Source organism: Engraulis encrasicolus, chromosome 21 (genome assembly GCF_034702125.1).
Source record: "Engraulis encrasicolus isolate BLACKSEA-1 chromosome 21, IST_EnEncr_1.0, whole genome shotgun sequence".
In the NCBI taxonomy this organism is placed as follows: domain Eukaryota; kingdom Metazoa; phylum Chordata; class Actinopteri; order Clupeiformes; family Engraulidae; genus Engraulis; species Engraulis encrasicolus.
In genome coordinates, this window is record NC_085877.1 from 40,533,333 (window position 1) to 40,550,832 (window position 17,500).

General features: G+C 46.3%; 2 protein-coding genes across 2 annotated transcripts in view; both read left to right on the plus strand.

Annotated features, from left to right (window-relative positions):
• Positions 1 to 7,540: 7,540 nt before the first annotated feature.
• On the plus strand, positions 7,541 to 9,669 carry LOC134437212 (doublesex- and mab-3-related transcription factor A1-like). The gene is made up of 2 exons (XM_063186710.1): positions 7,541 to 8,209; positions 8,590 to 9,669. The coding sequence occupies exons 1-2, from the start codon at positions 7,672 to 7,674 to the stop codon at positions 9,483 to 9,485; spliced, it is 1,434 nt and encodes a 477-aa protein (XP_063042780.1). The 5' UTR covers positions 7,541 to 7,671; the 3' UTR covers positions 9,486 to 9,669.
• A 2,280-nt stretch (positions 9,670 to 11,949) lies between these two features.
• Positions 11,950 to 17,500, plus strand: part of LOC134437426 (glucosidase 2 subunit beta-like) — a 291,447-nt gene continuing 285,896 nt past the window's right edge. The window contains exons 1-4 of the mRNA XM_063186915.1: positions 11,950 to 12,378; positions 12,542 to 12,658; positions 14,012 to 14,107; positions 17,360 to 17,417. Of these exons, the coding sequence (XP_063042985.1) occupies positions 12,294 to 12,378; positions 12,542 to 12,658; positions 14,012 to 14,107; positions 17,360 to 17,417 (356 nt within the window). The 5' untranslated portion in view covers positions 11,950 to 12,293. The remainder of the gene's footprint in view (positions 12,379 to 12,541; positions 12,659 to 14,011; positions 14,108 to 17,359; positions 17,418 to 17,500) is intronic.

The window sequence follows — 17,500 nt, forward strand, 5'->3', positions numbered from 1 at the left end:
GGAAGCAAAGAGTTTACACATTCACAGTCATTCACCACCAGGGCTGGACTGGCCATCTAGCATTAGGGCATTTGGCTACAGGCTGGACTGGCCATCTAGCATTAGGGCATTTGGCTACAGGCTGGACTGGCCATCTAGCATTAGGGCATTTGGCTACAGGCTGGACTGGCCATCTGGCATTAGGGCATTTGGCTACAGCCAGGACTGGCCATCTGGCATTAGGGCATTTGGCTACAGCCAGAGCTGGACTGGCCATCTGGCATTAGGGCATTTGGCTACAGTCAGGGCTGTGCTGGCCATCTGGCATTAGGGCATTTGGCTACAGCCAGAGCTGGACTGGCCATCTGGCATTAGGGCATTTGGCTACAGTCAGGGCTGTGCTGGCCATCTGGCATTAGGGCATTTCCCTCATGGGCTCCTATTAACCCATTGACGCCTAAAGGGCAGATTATAGTTCAGCAACGGCGCCTGTTGGTTACGGTCGCTAACCACTGTTGATGTCGTTAGCCACATTTGGCTACATAGCTACAAAGCTACAGTACAGTAGTCAGACTGCAGGCATGGTGTTGCGAGTGCTAAACGGATGTATTGCTTGTTTGTTATTTACTAATTCAGTCATTGTAGCTTCATTTATTTACACACACTAGAAAAAAAGCGCTCGTATTCCACAGAATATTGCCAGTTTGGCTCTCATAAACTACCGAGATCTCTGCAACCGTCAGCGCAAATAAGCATAAATTGGCCTTAAGGCACCTGCAAAAGAGGGTGCTGAATGCCTAAGCCCTTTTCAAGAAAAGCTGCCCTCAGCCTATAAAAACCTAAATATCTCAGCTTCTGTTGCAAGTTGCATTTAAACGCTAAGACCCTCATCTTTCATTAGAATGTGTTCATTCATCTCAAACAAACAGATATTTTTAATAAAGTTGTCTCAAATCTCATGAGGCTGAATGTTGCGTAATGCAGCTCCAGGCGCCTGAGCCAATGTTGCGCAACGCCAACATCAGCCATCAATGGGTTAAACATCTTTTTAAATTTTTTACATTTCTGAAAATAGGGGCCCATGAGGGTGCAGGGCCCACCAGTGAGTCAGTTCTGCGCCACTAATTGTGAGGGGTCCCTTTAGCCAAACGTGCCCTGGCCCTATTTCTCCCCCAGTCCAGCCCTGCAGTCAAGCCATGGTCCTTGACATAAGCAAGATGAAACCATGCAATTACTAGAAATGCAGTGGAGAGAGAGAGAGAGAGAGAGAGAGAGAGAGAGAGAGAGAGTGTGTGTGTGTGTGTGTGTGTGTGTGTGTGTGTGTGTGTGTGTGTGTGTGTGTGTGTGTGTGTGCAACTTGGGCTTTAGTGTGTCTGTGTGTGTGAGTGAGACTCTGGCCTCAGGGCCGCTAGAAAAATCTGATAGCAAAGAACACAGTGATGGCCCTCACTAACTTTTCACTGTGTGTGTGTGTGTGTGTGTATGCGTGTGTGTTTGTGTGTCTGCGCGCGTGTGTGTGTGTTTGCGTTGTCTCAGCTCTGCTCACAGGTGGCTTCGCCGTGCTCTGGGCCGTGCGATCTCTCTGGCACCACAGCAGATGCAGCCTCTTCCTCTGCGACCTGCCGAGGACCTCCGTCTTCCTCCTCCTGCTCAGTGACACAGTGGAGCTGCTGCTCATACCGCCCCTAGTGGCCGCCCTGCAGCATGACGACCTGTGTGCATCAGCTTCCTTTGACTGTGTCACGCTGTGTTGCACCCTGGCTGCAGCAAGGCTGTGGGGTTTATGGTTCCACCTGATGGTGGCGCTGCAGAGTCGCTGTTGCCCCGCGGGTGGTGTTGGCCAGTGTTGTGGTAGCGTTTGCAATTTCTTTATTTTCTTCTTTTGGATCATAAATATCTCCCTAGCTCAATTCATCTCAACCCCTTCACTGATTTTCGCTATGGTCTTGTGTGTGCTGTGTCTTGGCAAGGCCCTTTATATGTCAGTGTCAGCCTTGACAACAACGTCACCACCACACAGCAGGAGCGTGCTTATTGTGGCCCTCTTCGCAATCTTCTTCCTGTACGGCCCGTCCGTAGCGTGGCTAACATGGCTAGCTGTGGATGGTCGCAGAGGTGACGTGGAGGGTCCACTGAGCTACAACGGTTTGTACCTGGCCGTCATGGCTGCCTGTGTGACGAGCTATCGTATAGTTGCCGACGCGCTGCTGTGTGCGCTGGTGTCCCGCGGGGTGGCCTGCCACAGGCAACGGCCACGTGTGGAGAGACGACTGGAATCGCGGGAAAATAGAGAATGGGAATCGCGCCTCAGAGGGCTAATGCTGATATAGCTCGTCTAAGGCCCTCCACACATCGGTTCCGACAGCACTGCGGAGCACTTTCGCTTCCGACCCCAATTCCGACCCCCGCACACAATTCCACCACAGGAGAGACTGGATAATGAATGGGTGGCTCTGGTGGCAAAACAGAATAGAAATAGAATAGGATGTCGGCAAACATCGGCACTGGTGTGCAGGGTTGTATTGAAAACAATGGAATCGAACTGTGGCGCGGGAAAGTGCTCGGCACGTTCGGAGCCAATGTGCGGAGGCCCTAATGCTAATATAGCTGGCTCTTGGGAAATTGGGGAGTGGGAATCGCGCCTCAGAGGACTAAGGGCTTCCGTACACCGGCTCCGACAAAGTGCGGCGCACTTTTGCTTCCGACATAATTCGGACCCCCAAACCAAATTTCACACGAACATTGCATTGATAGTCAATGGGCGGCGCCGACAAAATAGAGCTCGTCTCTAATTGCCATCCGACATCGGCCAATGTCCACGGACATCGGCGCCAGTGTGCGTGGTTCTATTGGAAACAATGTAATCGAATTTTAGCTGAGCAGTGCTCAGCACTTTGTCGGAGCCGGTGTGCGGAAGCCCTAATGATCATACAGCTAGCTCTTGTAACTTCTCCTTCTTCTGTTGTCTGTGCTGCAGTGCACACGTGCTGATCATGTGCAGCTATTTCTTCTGTCTGATGGACAGTGAAGATCTCATTTTATTTTATTTTGTTCAATTCTATCCTATTCTATTCTATTCTGTTATTTTCTATTCTATTCTATTCTATTCTATTCTATTCTATTCTATTCTATGCTACTATATTCTGTTCTGTTCTGTTCTGTTCTATTCTATTCTATTCTATTCTATTCTATTCTATTCTATTCTGTTCTATTCTATTCTATTCTATTCTATTCTAGACTATTCTATTCTATGCTATTCTATTCTATTCTAATCTATTTTTCTTTAAGGCAGTGTGTGTGTGTAACCTAACTCTCGCCTAACTCTCGAATGGATGAATGGATTCCGCTTTGCTCCACGAACATTCATCTGGAAGTATGCAATTAGGCCTAGGAAGGTGAAGGCATGAGTAGGTCTGCAAAGGCATGGTTTTTTTTTTTTTTTTTTTTTAAATCTGTACATGTGATAGGGAAAACCACTTGTCTGACATTTTTAATGAGGTGCTACTACTCACAGATTCGAAAATACAGTTGAAATTGCAGAATCGATGTTGACAGGGAGTCCATGCTTTTGTTGTTTGAAACAACTGTCGCGTTTCGGTTATTTTTCCCTTCTTTGCTATGTTTAAACTTTGACTACGTCACATCTATGAAAATTCTGCAATCCTGATTGGTTCTGGCCTGATTATCATCGACTTTCAAATCTCTATTCGAGATTTGGTCTGACCCCTTGCATAACGATTAACGTTTCCCAAACGGCATGATTGATATGCCTCCCTCGATTTGCTACTGGTCGAGGCCAGAAAAAGGCTGTGCCGAAGCTTAAACCAAAAGATTTCCTTGGTCCCAATAGAATGTCTCTGCTTAAACCACGTCACTGCCTAAGAACACTCCTCTGGCCAGGGCCGTTGGAGCTGCTCAATGTTGATTGATTCTCAACAAAGTTGGTGGAGTTCCAGATTTCTCCGGAGCTCAGAAACAATATGTATATTGCTCCTGGCCTGACTAGAAGCAACGCTGAAAGTGTTGCATCTCTAGGAAGGTGTTGCGTGGCCTGGCGCCAGATTGTTTCTACCGCATGGCGGTTTGGGAGCAGAGCGATCCTGTCACAAAGCTGAGCAGCAACACACCAGGGTCTGGCGAGACTAAGGCGCGCGCGTCTGTGTGTGTGTGTGTTTGTTTGTGTGTGTTTTGCTCAATATCTTGCATCATTGGGAGCCTCTTCATATGGAAACGCAGGTGCCACTTTTATCCTTAGGACATTATGAACAGAAGATTGTATTGGACTCCTTTTAAACCAAATTTGGATTGTGCCATGATAATTGTAGATCTGTCAATCCGAATAAAGAAGTAAAATGTGTGTGTGTGTGTGTGTGTGTGTGTGTGTGTGTGTGTGTGTGCGTGCGTGCGTGCGTGCGTGCGTGCGTGCGTGCGTGCGTGCGTGCGTGCGTGTGTGTGTGTGTGTGTGTTGGTGTAGAATATGAAGAGCTTCTTTGCAAAATGACGAATATCCATTTTGGAACATTTTGGGAAATTGACATATTGCAAAATGCATTTTACATAGGTTTAAAAAGTATGTTCTCAAAATATTTGGCAAGAAATCACACCTAGATGATAGGACTTCTGAACACATAATTTCCAATAATAAAATGCAAAAGTCAAAAATGTGGATACGCTGTTTTGCAAGGAACCTCTTCATATACTGTATAATGTACAACATAATAAAATACTTTACTTACTTTACTTGCTGGATGGAAATACGTCACACATTACATTAACAGATAACACATCAGCAATAAATAAATAAAGACTTAAAATCCGACATCTTTTAAAGTTTGATGTTTCTTTTCCCCTTTTTCTCACCTTCTGTGGTTCCTCAGGGCACATAACAGCCGTGTCTGACCCTTTGTTGTGCATCACACATTTCAATCTGTAGTCAGTGACATAGCAAGACGAAACCATGCAATTACTGGTAACACTGTGCGGAGAGAATGGCAGTTTGAGAAAGCTCCCATGGATATACGGTATGTGTGTGTGTGTGTGTGTGTGTGTGTGTGTGTGTGTGTGTGTGTGTGTGTGTGTGTGTGTGTGAGAGAGAGAGAGAGAGAGAGAGAGAGAGAGAGAGAGAGAGAGAGAGAGAGAGAGAGAGAGAAAGAGTGTGTGTGTGTGTGTGTATGTGTGTGAGAGAGAGAGAAAGAAAGAGAGAGAAAGAAAGAGAGAGAGAGAGAGAGAGAGAGAGAGAGAGAGAGAAAGAGAGTGTGTGTGTGTGTGTGTGTGTGTGTGTGTGTGTGTGTGTGTGTGTGTGTGTGTGTGTGTGTGTGTGTGTGTGTCTGTGTGTGTGTGTGTGCATGAAAGTTTGAGAAAGCTCCCACGGTACACAACAATGTGCAACTGAAAACAATCATGTGATCGCTGTATGCAAACTGTTTACATGAGTGTTCATTTGAGCGCGCTTGTGTGTGTGTGTGTTTGTGCAACCGACAGTGGAAGCAGGAGGGTGGGTGCGTGCGTGCGCGCGTGCGTGCGTGTGTGCGTGTGTGTGTGTGCGTGCATGGGTGCATGGTTATGGCGCAAATGCATGCGTGGTTGACTGTCTGCGTGTCTGAGTGTCTGCGTGTGTGCATGCGTGCGTGTCTGCGTGCGCGCGTCTGCTGGCTAAACCGCTCCTTACCCACCAAGCTGTTGGGATGAAACCCAATAGGAGTCCAATCAAAAAAGCAACCTTTGCTGGGCCGTGATTAGCAACAGTTAGTTAGGGGGGCGGGGCTAACAGATGGATCATTGTGTTGCAAACACAAGAGGAGAGGACAGGAGGTGTTGGACTATAAGTATAGAGACCTCCATCACCAACGGGAGAGGACAGGAGGTGTTAAGCGGCGTACACACACACAAAGCTAGCTTTTCGCTTGCTCGCCTACTCGCCACTCTTTCATGGAACGTTCGCTGAAAGTTCCCGCGGCTTTAACTGCCAAGGAACAGGCGAGAAGTAGGCCTACCGATCTCTGCATTCCAATTGGTTACTCGCTTACTCGCCTCGCTCGAAGATAAAATATTTTCTGGCTGAAACACATTGACATTGTATTGAGTTCATTCGCTGAGCGAGTAACTAGCAGCGACGTGTTTGGACGGCCCCTTAGACTATAAGTAGGCTATACAGACCTCCATCACAAGAGGTAAAGTGTGGGGGGGGGGGTATACTAAGGAGCTGGTTCAGTAGTAAACTAGGTGAAGTCAACCTTGTGGTAGAGCAGTGATTCTCAAAGTGTGGTCCGGGGACCACTAGTGGTCCGCGACAGAGCTCAGGTGGTCCGCCAGGGGATTGCTACTTGTCCAAAGACAAGCTAGAAGTAAGCTATATTCATGACATTATTGCAAAGCTGGAGTCATATTTTCACCACAATAAGACAGGCTCGTAAATGTGAATTAAAAAATAAGGGATCTGCATCGAAATTAGCACCGGTCTACTGTCAATTCAGTTGACAGGTGGTCCCTGATTATTTTGGGGGGGACAAAGTGGTCCTCGGTCAGAAAAAGTTTGAGAAACACTGTGGTAGAGAGGTAAATCATCAACTAGAAGAGCCCGGAGTCCTCATTTTCTTAACTGAATGATGCCTGCAGGTACTGCCATTGCCATTTTGACACAGCACTCAACAGCACTCTGCACACAATGAAATTGCATTGACGCCTCATCTGTGCCAGGGGGGCAACCCCCAATTGCGGCCAAAAGGGAGCAGTGCGGCGGGACGGTACCATGCTCAGGGTACCTCAGTCATGGAGGAGGATGGGGGAGAGCACTGGTTAATTACTCCCCCCACCAACCTGACGGGTCGGGAGTCAAACCTGCAACCTCTGGGCTACAAGTCTGACGCCCAACCACTGACCCATGACTGCCCTAAAGAGAAACTACCAAAGGCTTCTGAAAGCATATAGTAGGCTATATTGTAACAACCAAAATAGGAAAGCTGTCACTCACAATATGTAGGCCTACTCTATGTGTAGGCCCACTCTAAATACTTAAACATTGACTCTCTGCGACCTCTAGTGGCGAAAACGACAACTGACCGCAAAAATCAACAGTTGACTGTTTCGACACTTCTAGATGGAATTGGGACCCGTCACCTGCCAGTGCAAAAAAAGGCAACAAAAAGAAACTACACCAAGTATACAGTATGCATAAAAAAAACATATCGCAATGACTGACTAGCCTACATCTCGTGAATAGCCTATGCTATGATATTTAAAATCATAGTAGGCCTACTTCTTAAGCTAAGTTCATCTCAACCAGACAAACAAACAACCTAACTAACTAACTTACTCACTCACTCACTCACTCACGCACTAACCTGAAACAAAGGTGTTGAGCGCGGGCAAAGCACGGGCGGGGGAGCTGCTTTAACTGTGAATGGAGAGGGGGTGTGACGCGTGGTGTTCGGTTTCATGCAGTGGCACCTCGAGGTGTAGTGTTCAAGAGCGCTCTTAAGCATCGCCACACCACCTCGCTCTTCACTCTGGGACTAGCCAGACACGAGAGAGAGAGAGAGAGAGAGAGAGAGAGAGAGAGAGAGAGAGAGAGAGAGAGAGAGAGAGAGAGAGAGAGAGAGAGAGAGAGAGAGAGAGAGAGAACTGGTGAGCGTACTACCAGAAAAAAGGAGAGAAGGCGTTTGTCACCATTATTGTTTGTTTTGTTTGAAAGAAATGGATGGAGCAAGCAGCGTAAGGCAAAGGCAAGCACTGGCGTTGTCCGCCCACCACGGACCCTCTCCTCTGCCCCTGCCGTCTATGGGCCTCCAGGTGCCCGCAGCCTCCCTCCTGCGCCACCCGCCTCCCCTCTTCCTTCGGGCGGCCGTGGCAGCCTGCAACAATCCCTCTCTGGAGCGCGGCTACCCACGCACTCCCAAGTGCGCACGGTGCAGGAACCACGGCGTGGTGTCGGCGCTGAAAGGGCACAAACGCTTCTGCCGCTGGCGGGACTGCGTGTGCGCCAAGTGCACCCTCATCGCGGAGCGTCAGCGCGTCATGGCCGCGCAGGTGGCTCTCCGCAGGCAACAGGCGCAGGAGGAGAGCGAGGCGCGGGAGATGCAGTTTATGTACGGGACCGGGACCGGGACCTCTCCTCCCGTGGCAAACGAGGCAGCAGCAGTCGGATCCGGACACGGTGGTGGAGCGCCAGCAAGTTCCCATCAGACACCGAGACCCACGTTTGATATGTTCGGAAATGGCGGCGATAAAGATGGTGAGCTTTAGTTATTTCCCTCAAACGTTGAGTTGCTGTATTAGTGTGCAAAATGTGTGGTTAAATTATTTATTATTTCAAAAAAATCGTTTTTTTTCCAATTCCATGCGTTAAGCAACAGTGTACCATTGTTGATTTTTAAAAAAAATCTAAGAAGGCTAATTTATCATCGATTATTTGGTGACGCGCAAGACTGAGTTTTTTGTTATTTTTTTTAAGCTATTTACACTTCTGTCTGCAAAGCAAAGTGCTTTTGACTGGTGGTGGTTTTGAAATCAAAGTTGATTATAAATGTTGCTAGTCCGATGTCAAATAAAAGTCTGAAATATTCTTCACAGTACTAAGTAGCCTAATTAACGTCCACGTTCTTTCTTTTGCAGAGGACAAGCTGGCCATGAAGTACAACCTTTACAACGGATTCATGGCGCGGTCCCTGTTCGCCCCGACCAACTCTCCTCCACTGCCCTCCCCAACCGAGAGGGACGACGTCTTTGCGCGCCAGGAGAAGTCGCAGACGCACCCTGCAGATATGGACACAACCAGGGCCAGTTCATCATCCCCACTGGGGTTAGACCACAGGTCTGACCGCTCAGGCAGCAGCCCCAGGTCTCTGTCATCCTCCTCCGATTTGGAGTCGGGCAGCGAGTCCGAGATGAAACCCAACCACGGCGAGTCCTACTGCGTAAACGGCGCCTTCGACCTGAGCGAATCGAGAGGCAAAAACCCAAGAGACCCGACCAACGTCATGATGAAAATCTTCCCGCACTTACAGCGCGACACTCTGGACTCGGTGCTGAAAGCCTGCGCCGGGGACATTGTCCGAGCCATCGAGATGCTCCTGACCTCAAAGGACTCAAGCAACAAGTGTTCTCCCGACAGGAGTGGACCGAATTCGGCCAGAGCAGAAGACTCCCCCGGGCAGAGGCAGTTCGCTATCCGGCCTCCTGGCGCGGCAACAGCCCTTGGGCTATTCAACTCCAAATCCGCCTTTTCACCTCTCCAAAACACAACGAGTGCGCTTACAGGCGATGGTGTATACGGACTGAGCTCTCGCTTGGGAATCTCCCCGTTTCGGCTGGCCTACTCGGCATCTCCGGGAGCAGCAGGACTACCGAATTTCATGGCACCGTACGTGACCTCTGGGTTGCTTCCCGCGCTCCCGTTCCGATCCCCGGTGGACTATCCGTTCCCGGGGGTCATCCGAGACCTGTCCTGCTTCCAGACCAAAGAGCCGTTCAGTGGCAGCATTTACTCTCGACTGAGCAATGAAAAATAATGTGTGTTTAAAAATCTGGTTTAACGTTAAATATAGCAAATGTATATTTTTGTACAATTATTTTCGCCCATCTAGGCCTATATATTTTTGTAAGTGTGCATTTTTGGGTGTAAACCTTTTTTGTCGTGCGTAAAGATTCTCAGGTGCCTCTATGCAATATGTCTGTACCATCTTTTACTTATATACAAGCATATATATATTTTTTAATATTCTTCAAGTTAAATAAATAAAAAGAGAAAGAAGATTTTGTCGTATGTCTTTCACATTTAGGCCTAAACGTCTTCTGGATGTGTGTTTTTGTGCCTGGGTGTAGGCATAAGCCTTAAACCTTGGTGATTAATCACGAACAGGAATAACTGTGTGACAAAGAATTTCTCATCATGTAGGTGCAAAGGGACAAATATGAAGTTCACACAGTAAACAGTAACTCGGGAATGTGGAGGTGAAACAGGTGAAACATTTGAAACGTAGAAGGAGACGGATATGTTCACATTCCTGGAATATGGCCCGAATGAACAGGGTCTTTGAAGATGGAGACAGGTGGAATTTGTACAGTTGGATGTTTTAGAGGTTTGCAAAGCGGTAGCACAGTAGACTACAGTGACCCTTGCATTGGAAGAGGATGAGGGAGGGGAGGAGGTAGAGAGGGAGGGGAGGAGGTAGAGAGTGAGGGAGGGAGGGAGAGAGGGAGGGGAGGAGGTAGAGAGGGAGGGAGGGATGAAGAGAGGGAGGGGGAGGAGGTAGAGAGGGAGGGAGGGAGGGAGAGAGGGGAGGAGGTAGAGAGGGAGGGAGGGAGAGACGGGTTGGGGGCAGAGGCGATTCAAGGCTAAGTTGGGGCCCCAAGCAAAAATTCAAAAGAATGAACATTTGCAATCTACTGTGGTTTAACCCTATCCAGACTGGGGGGGGGGGCTAAAAGTGCCCGCACCAACTTTGATGTCGTATAATTCCTTAACGACTTAAGCTATGACTACGAAACTTGGTGACTTTTCCTAAAATTTTGTTGGCTACAGTTTAGTACCAAAAGATTATGTTTATCATTTTTGCCGTTGCCATGGCAACGGTTTTCTGACAGGTATGTCTGACCAAAAATCACTATCTAAGTCTCATTATTGTTCCCTTTTCATATTTTTTTTGTTATTTCCATTAGCATCAGACAACTTTGTGAGCATTAAAGTGGTCTGAAGCATATAATCATTAAAATTTAAGTGCATTACCTAAATTTGATGGAAAATACATTATGGCGATATTTTAGGCATTATAATCATATGATGTCATAACGACGTCATAATACCAGATTATGACACAAAAATTATGTCAGTCATAGATGTCCATATGTAGATCATCTCCCCAAAGTTTGGTGGTCATACCGTATTCCGTTCATGAGTTATGAGGGGGGGGGGGGGGTCAAAAGAGCCCCCCCCCAGGCCCAGGAATGCCAAAAAATAGGGCCCAGTCTGAATAGGTTTAAGTGTTAGCTGTTGTCTCCCATCTAGTGGTTTGGGGGTCCCAAGCAGCTGCCTGCCTACTAGCATGGTGACAAGATACACCTCTGGTTGGGGGTGCGGGGAATACATACCAATAATAGTAATCAGGGCCGGTTCTAAGCAATTTGGTGCCCTATAGGCGAGCAGCAATCTTTCCTTTTTGTGGAATTTGACATTAGCATCTGTAAACATGGTGTCATAAATCTGATCCAGCACAGCTGATCTACTTCCATGTGTAGGCCTATCCTGAGTGCCCATGAAATGTAAAGTGTAATGCTTTATTTAGCTTAAGTTTGTAATTCTGTAGGCCTTGGTGCCCTATGCGACCACCTAGTCTGCCTATGCCTAGCGCCGGCCCTGATAGTAATAATAATAATAAAAACAAAGAAAACATTGTGCAGACTCCTACTCACTAACATTAAAACCAGCCTTTGTCCTGCAACTCTTCCTGGGATGTGCACAATCATCAATCAGGGCAGTCATAGGTCATACGTAAGTCATGGGTAAACGGTTAGGGCGTCATACTTGTAGCCCAAAGGTTGTCGGTTCGACACCTGACCCGCCAGGATGGTGGGGGGAGTAATTAACCAGTGCTCTCCCCCATCCTCCTCCATGACTGAGGTACCCTGACCATGGTAGGCCTATACCGTCCCGCCTCACTGCTCCCTTTTGGGCACCATTGCACGGGTGAGGCAAAAATGCAATTTTGTTGTGTTTGTGTGCAGTGAACACTTGTGTGCTGTGGAGTGCTGTGTCACAATGACAATGGGAGTTGGAATTTCCCAATCGGGATTTCACTTTCACTTCAAAAAGTAATATATAAACATTCATGATAGCAAAAAAAATAAATAAAAAATAAATAAATCTGATACTGTGCCTTTAATAGGGAACCCTTGAAAACGTAAACAATGACGTCATCCAGCACGTGGTCTTCATCGAGGAACTGGACGCTCCAACACAACACAGCAAGCGTTCACCATCTGAGATAGGGACAGGTGCATATGACATTTAAACGGGAACCTTGCGTAAATTATGGTAGCTTTTCAATTGCATTGATTTGTCTCCGACCAGGTTGCTCCACACAACACTGTCAAAAGGTTGTCATGACAAGATAACGGGTCTTAGATCAAAATACCTGCAAATGCCATCAGTTTACGCACAGAAAGCAGGCAGGGCTAGCTAGCTGAGGCGTTCAAATGCGACAGGCTGACTGTCTGCCCGTCCGTGTACTGCAAAACACAGTGATTTAGCCTAGACCGTTTCTCACAGTAGAACACTTGCAACATAAACTGTATTACCATCAACACACTGCTCTGTGGATATGCATTGCCAAATCGCCATAGCTGTCACAATCTGGGCGGCTGTATTTGTGGAGGCGAGGAAGATCCGAGGCATCTCCATGTCATGTAAGTGCATGGGAAAGATTCACTCTCGAATGTCACAGTAAAAATTCCTTGACTACACTACCCTTTTTGACTGTAAACCAAGGGACATAGCCTAAATGATTGTTTAAATGACATGACAAACAATGTATCGTGCTGATGGTGTTGTATTGTTGTTGGTTGACAGACAAGAGATTCTACAAAGAGAGAAAGTCGTTCGTTTGCATAGACGGCTCGAGGCTCATTCCATTTGAGCAAGTGAATGACGACTATTGCGACTGCGCAGACGGGTCTGATGAACCTGGTATGTGTGTGTGTCTTCATTCATCGTTTTTGACCTTGGGCTCTTCTTCGTTCCCTTACCTCCTGAATGTGATAGCTCGCCACAAGCGGGCCATGAATAAATGTGTGTTTTTTTCATCTGAACCTGAACCTGTCAATGTTGGAACATATATGTAATTGGGTAGGAGAAACCCACGAGCCGAAATGTGAGATCAGTTATGTTAAAATAATGCTCAATGTATTATCTGCCATAGTAAAGAAGGAAGTTATGCATCATCAACGCATCTGCACCATTGACACATCTGCATTAGAGCGTTGGCATTAGTCAGAGCGGCTCTGGCATTAGTAATACACTAGCGTCACCTTGTGGCCAGACTGTAGCATTGCCAGGCTCAGAATTATATGACAGTCTGACTATGTAAAAGTACATTCATTCATGTTTGTGTTTATCAGTTTGTGCTGTGTGTTTTCTCATAATTTTTCCTAGAGGGATTAAAAAAACACCAGTAGGCTGTAAAATGAAAGTGTAAAAAAGATATAGCCTACTGTAAATGACTGGAATGGATTAATGCTGCCCAGGGACGTTTATGACTCCATGGGCCCCTGGGCTAGGCAACAAGAAAGGAGCCCTTCCATGGAATTACGTGATTCCAAAAGATTTGGGTGTTTGCCAAATGTGTTGGAGAGCCTTTGGTTTGTCCCCTGAGAAAATATGAAAGTACAATAGTTAAAAGGACACTGTGTGAGATTTTTAGTTTATTTATTTCCAGAAGTCATGCTGCCCATTCACTAATGTTACCTTTTTCATGAATACTTATCACCACCATCAAATTCTAAGTATTCATTATGACTGGAAAAATTGCACTTTTCATACATGAAAAGGGGGATCTTCTCCATGGTCCGCCATTTTGAATTTCCAAAAATAGCCATTTTTAGCTGCAAAAATGACTGTACTTGGATCATACTAGAAAATATTTGTTTATTACTTAGTAAACTTTCATGTAAAGATCAAATTTGGCAATAGGCAGCCCAGTTTCAATGAGCAGCATAGTTGCAGTACCTTTTTTGACCATTTCCTGCACAGTATACCTTTAAAAGTTCAATTTTAACACTATATGAGAACACAAATATAGACCAATAATGAAGTGTTTTTGTAGCTTGGAGGCTTTAGGACCCATTTTCTATTGGGCGGGCCCCTAGGCCACCAATTATATCATCTTTGTAATTGTGAATGAAAAAAATATTGTGTGTGTGTGTGTGTGTGTGTGTGTGCGTGCGTGTGCGTGCACGTGCACGTGTGTGTGTGTGTGTGTGTGTGCGTGTGCGTGCACGTGCGTGTGCGTTTACATGCTGCTGATATATTTAACCCTTTCAGGGACGGCAGCCTGCTCCAACGGCCGTTTCTACTGCACCAATCTGGGCTTCAGGCCGGAATACATCCCCTCCTCCAGGGTCAACGATGGCATCTGCGGTGAGTGTGTGTGTGTGTGTGTGTGTGTGTGTGTGTGTGTGTGTGTGTGTGTGTGTGTGTGTGTGTGTGTGTGTGTGTGTGTGTGTGTGTGTGTGTGTGTGTGTGTATGTGTGTCAACCTGTACTTCAGGCCAGGGTAAATCCCTTCTTCCTGGGTCAATGATGGCATATGCTGGAAGAGATAGCTGTCAGAAAGGGATGTTTGGGTGACCAGCCATGTATATTGACCCTCTTTTTTAAAACTCTGATATGTCACCCATAATGTTGTGTGCTTTGCGAAAAAAAATAATAGCAAAACTGTGCTCTTACCCTTCTAATTGAACCTTCACACTTCACCTTACTGGTGCAATATACAGTTAATGAAGATTGGCCAAAAGGCTGGTCCACTTGAGCCATGAAACTTCCCACACTAAAATGACAGGTGTTTCAGTTATTTTGTCCAACCACTGTAGATTTCTGTGTTCTGAAAATATCTTTTTAATTTTTTAAATATTTAATTTAATTGTTCCGCTGGGCTGCCAGCTCAATATCCTGTGGGTTTTCTTCTCAGTTCAGGTTTTCTTTTTGTCGGTTCTCGGTCCGTGGCATTTTCTCTTTTCTAAAAACCCCAAAAGGAAAGTCCTGTGAGGCTCTGCGGAAGCACGTAGCCTGGCAGCAAGGACAAAACAGGCAGTCATGGGCGAAGAGGCTTGAGACAAGAGGGCTTACTCAAGTCATAACATATGAAATGATGGCGAGGGGAGTGCGGACATTTTATTCTTCTTATATGGTCAGTATTGGAAGCATCAGGGAAGCATGCAATGACACTTCCGGTGTGTGGAACAGGTCATAGGACAGTGTGAATGTTTTTCAGCTGTCCTTAATTACCCCCAGCAATTACTGCTGACCAACAGCTACAGTTAATTTGGCCACAAATTATCCATCATGGTGTCGCCCCCACTGACCATGCGCAAGGGAGTACGGAAAATGTATCCATCGCACCCACTGACCAATGACCATGCGCAAGGAAGTTAATTTTCCATCCACTCGTGTCCTCAGGCAACGCCCCGTACTACACCGTACTACAACAGCCAATGCATTTCCCCCGAGAGATTGTTCTTCTTTTGAGTTTCTTTGGTCATGGGTAAGCGGTTAGGACGTCAGACTTGTAGCCCAAAGGTTCCTGGTTCGACTTCCGACCCGCCAGATTAGTGGGGGAAGTAATTAACCAGTGCTCTCCCCCATCCTCCTCCATGACTGAGGTGACCTGAGCATGGTACCAAAAATCGTATAAGAGAGAAAGGTATGTTAAAACCCGCCCATCCAATGCAAAGGTATGTGCTCAAAATTCGGTCTCCTAAGGGGGCGTTTTCCCTCCTTCTTCTTCTCTTTTCTTGGTGTTTGCACAAGACGTGCACTACTGCCATTTATAGCGGTAAGGGGACTCCATTTATTCTCAACCTCAAGACTCCGAATGTCTCCTAATCGAAGGTCTCCTAATTGAAGGTCTCCTAAAGGGGCATTCGACCGACTAGAGTGGATACTGTTGGATTTCAGCCATTTTGCACCAAACTTTGTAAACCTGTTTAAAATTCATTTTCCAAACTTAATATGTGTTGGCTAGAATCCAGCGTGTTCTTTTTAAAGAGTCAGAGAGCATGATGTCCAATTCTTGATTTTAGCGGGTTTATTTATCCAAAGCATCTGGCATGAAGTTACAAATAATTAAAGCATTTTTGAGTTCTGTTCTCCTGTGACCTCACCCTAACAGCAACAGCCAAGAAAATCCTCTCTTTCCCTAGTGTATCTGTCTTTTTGTAGTTGAAACTGACCATCCCCCGTCAATCTCCAAGGGTTGGGGGGTGCCATTGTTCCCAGGTGAATCGGTGGCCCCAGCACAATTTGCCAGACCTCCTGAGGTGTTTCTTGATCACACAGAGAAAGTGGGTTGGGTGGGGCTGATAAAACGTTCGCAAAATATACAGCATATGATCATGACCCTTATTAAACATTCTCAATGTCAATTTACAAAATGTAAAAAGAACCCGCCTGATTTATCTCTCTCTCTATACAATTCTCTGATGGTACCGCACCGCTGCACTGTCCTGCCGCACTGTGTTCACTGCCTCCTTGCACGGGTGAGACATAAATGCAATTTCTCGTTGTGTGCAGTCAGTGTGCAGTGAACACTTGTGTGCTGTGGAGTGCTGTGTCTCAATGACAATGGGAGTTGGAGTTTCCCAGTTGGGCTTTCACTTTCAAAACCTACACATGGAACAAAAGGGTAGGCTTGGAGGACTGCAGCGTTAGTCTTGGATTGGTATTCTGAGGGTGCTCTTTGGTAAAAAAAAAAAAAAAAAACTAAAATTGAGGCCCTGCTGTGGTCAACTGGTAGGGCACTCGCCTGCCGTGCGGCTGACCTGGGTTCGATTACCGGCCCGGGTCCTTTGCCAACCCCTCCCTGTCTCTCTCCCAATTCGCTTCCTGTCCACCTCTCACACTGTCCTGTCAAATAAAGACAAAAAAATAAAAACAGCATCCAAAATTGAAGCATCCAAGGCACTCTTCCAAAAGGTTAAAGTATTTAATTAATAAGCGGCTCAATCTTTATAGAAATGTGCAAAATGCAAACATGTTTCGCCCAAGGTGTTGCCTTCATCAGGGCAGAGTCAATTATGAAAGTGTAACTGCGGTGCGTCTAATGTTCTGTCCCACCAGTAGTTGTAGGATATATTTAGACTTTCTCATTTGCTCATTTGCATGGTTTTCAAATTGAACAGTAGTACATTGCACACACACATATTGTATTACGCCAGTGGTTCCCAAACTTTTCCCCCTGTGCACCCCTTTGTACATTTCAACGTGGCTTGTGCACCCCCAAGCGAATATTATGGTGTGCTGATGTCCATGAAAGTATGGATTAACTGCACATTTTGCACAATTATTCTGGGGAATCCTCTTTTTACAATAGTCTAGGAGTTAAACTACTGTTAAATTCACATGGACCCTTCAGCATACAATTCACCATACAATTAAGAACTACTTAATGTTCATTAATGCTGGAGAAAACCTCACATATCCACCATTGCTCTATTCAGCTCGTGAACCCCCTAATGGCAGGTTGGGTTGGGTGTTTGTGTGTGATAATGTGTGTGTGTGTGTGTGTGTGTGTGTGTGTGTGTGTGTGTGTGTGTGTGTGTGTGTGTGTGTGTGTGTGTGTGTGTGTGTGTTATGATTAACAATGTGTGTGTTACGTGATGTCTTTCTCTCTCAGATTGCTGTGATGGTTCTGAGGAGTACAACAGCCCAGTCCAATGCCAAGATACATGCAGGTGACACACACACACACACACACACACACACACACACACACACACACACACACACACACACACACACACACACACACACACAC

Coding starts and splice junctions, on each gene's coding strand:
- LOC134437212 (XM_063186710.1), top strand. CDS start 7,672: ATGGATGGAGCAAGCAGCGTAAGGCAAAGGCAAGCACTGGCGTTGTCC. Junction 8,210..8,589: donor AAATGGCGGCGATAAAGATG/GTGAGCTTTAGT, acceptor TTTCTTTTGCAG/AGGACAAGCTGGCCATGAAG.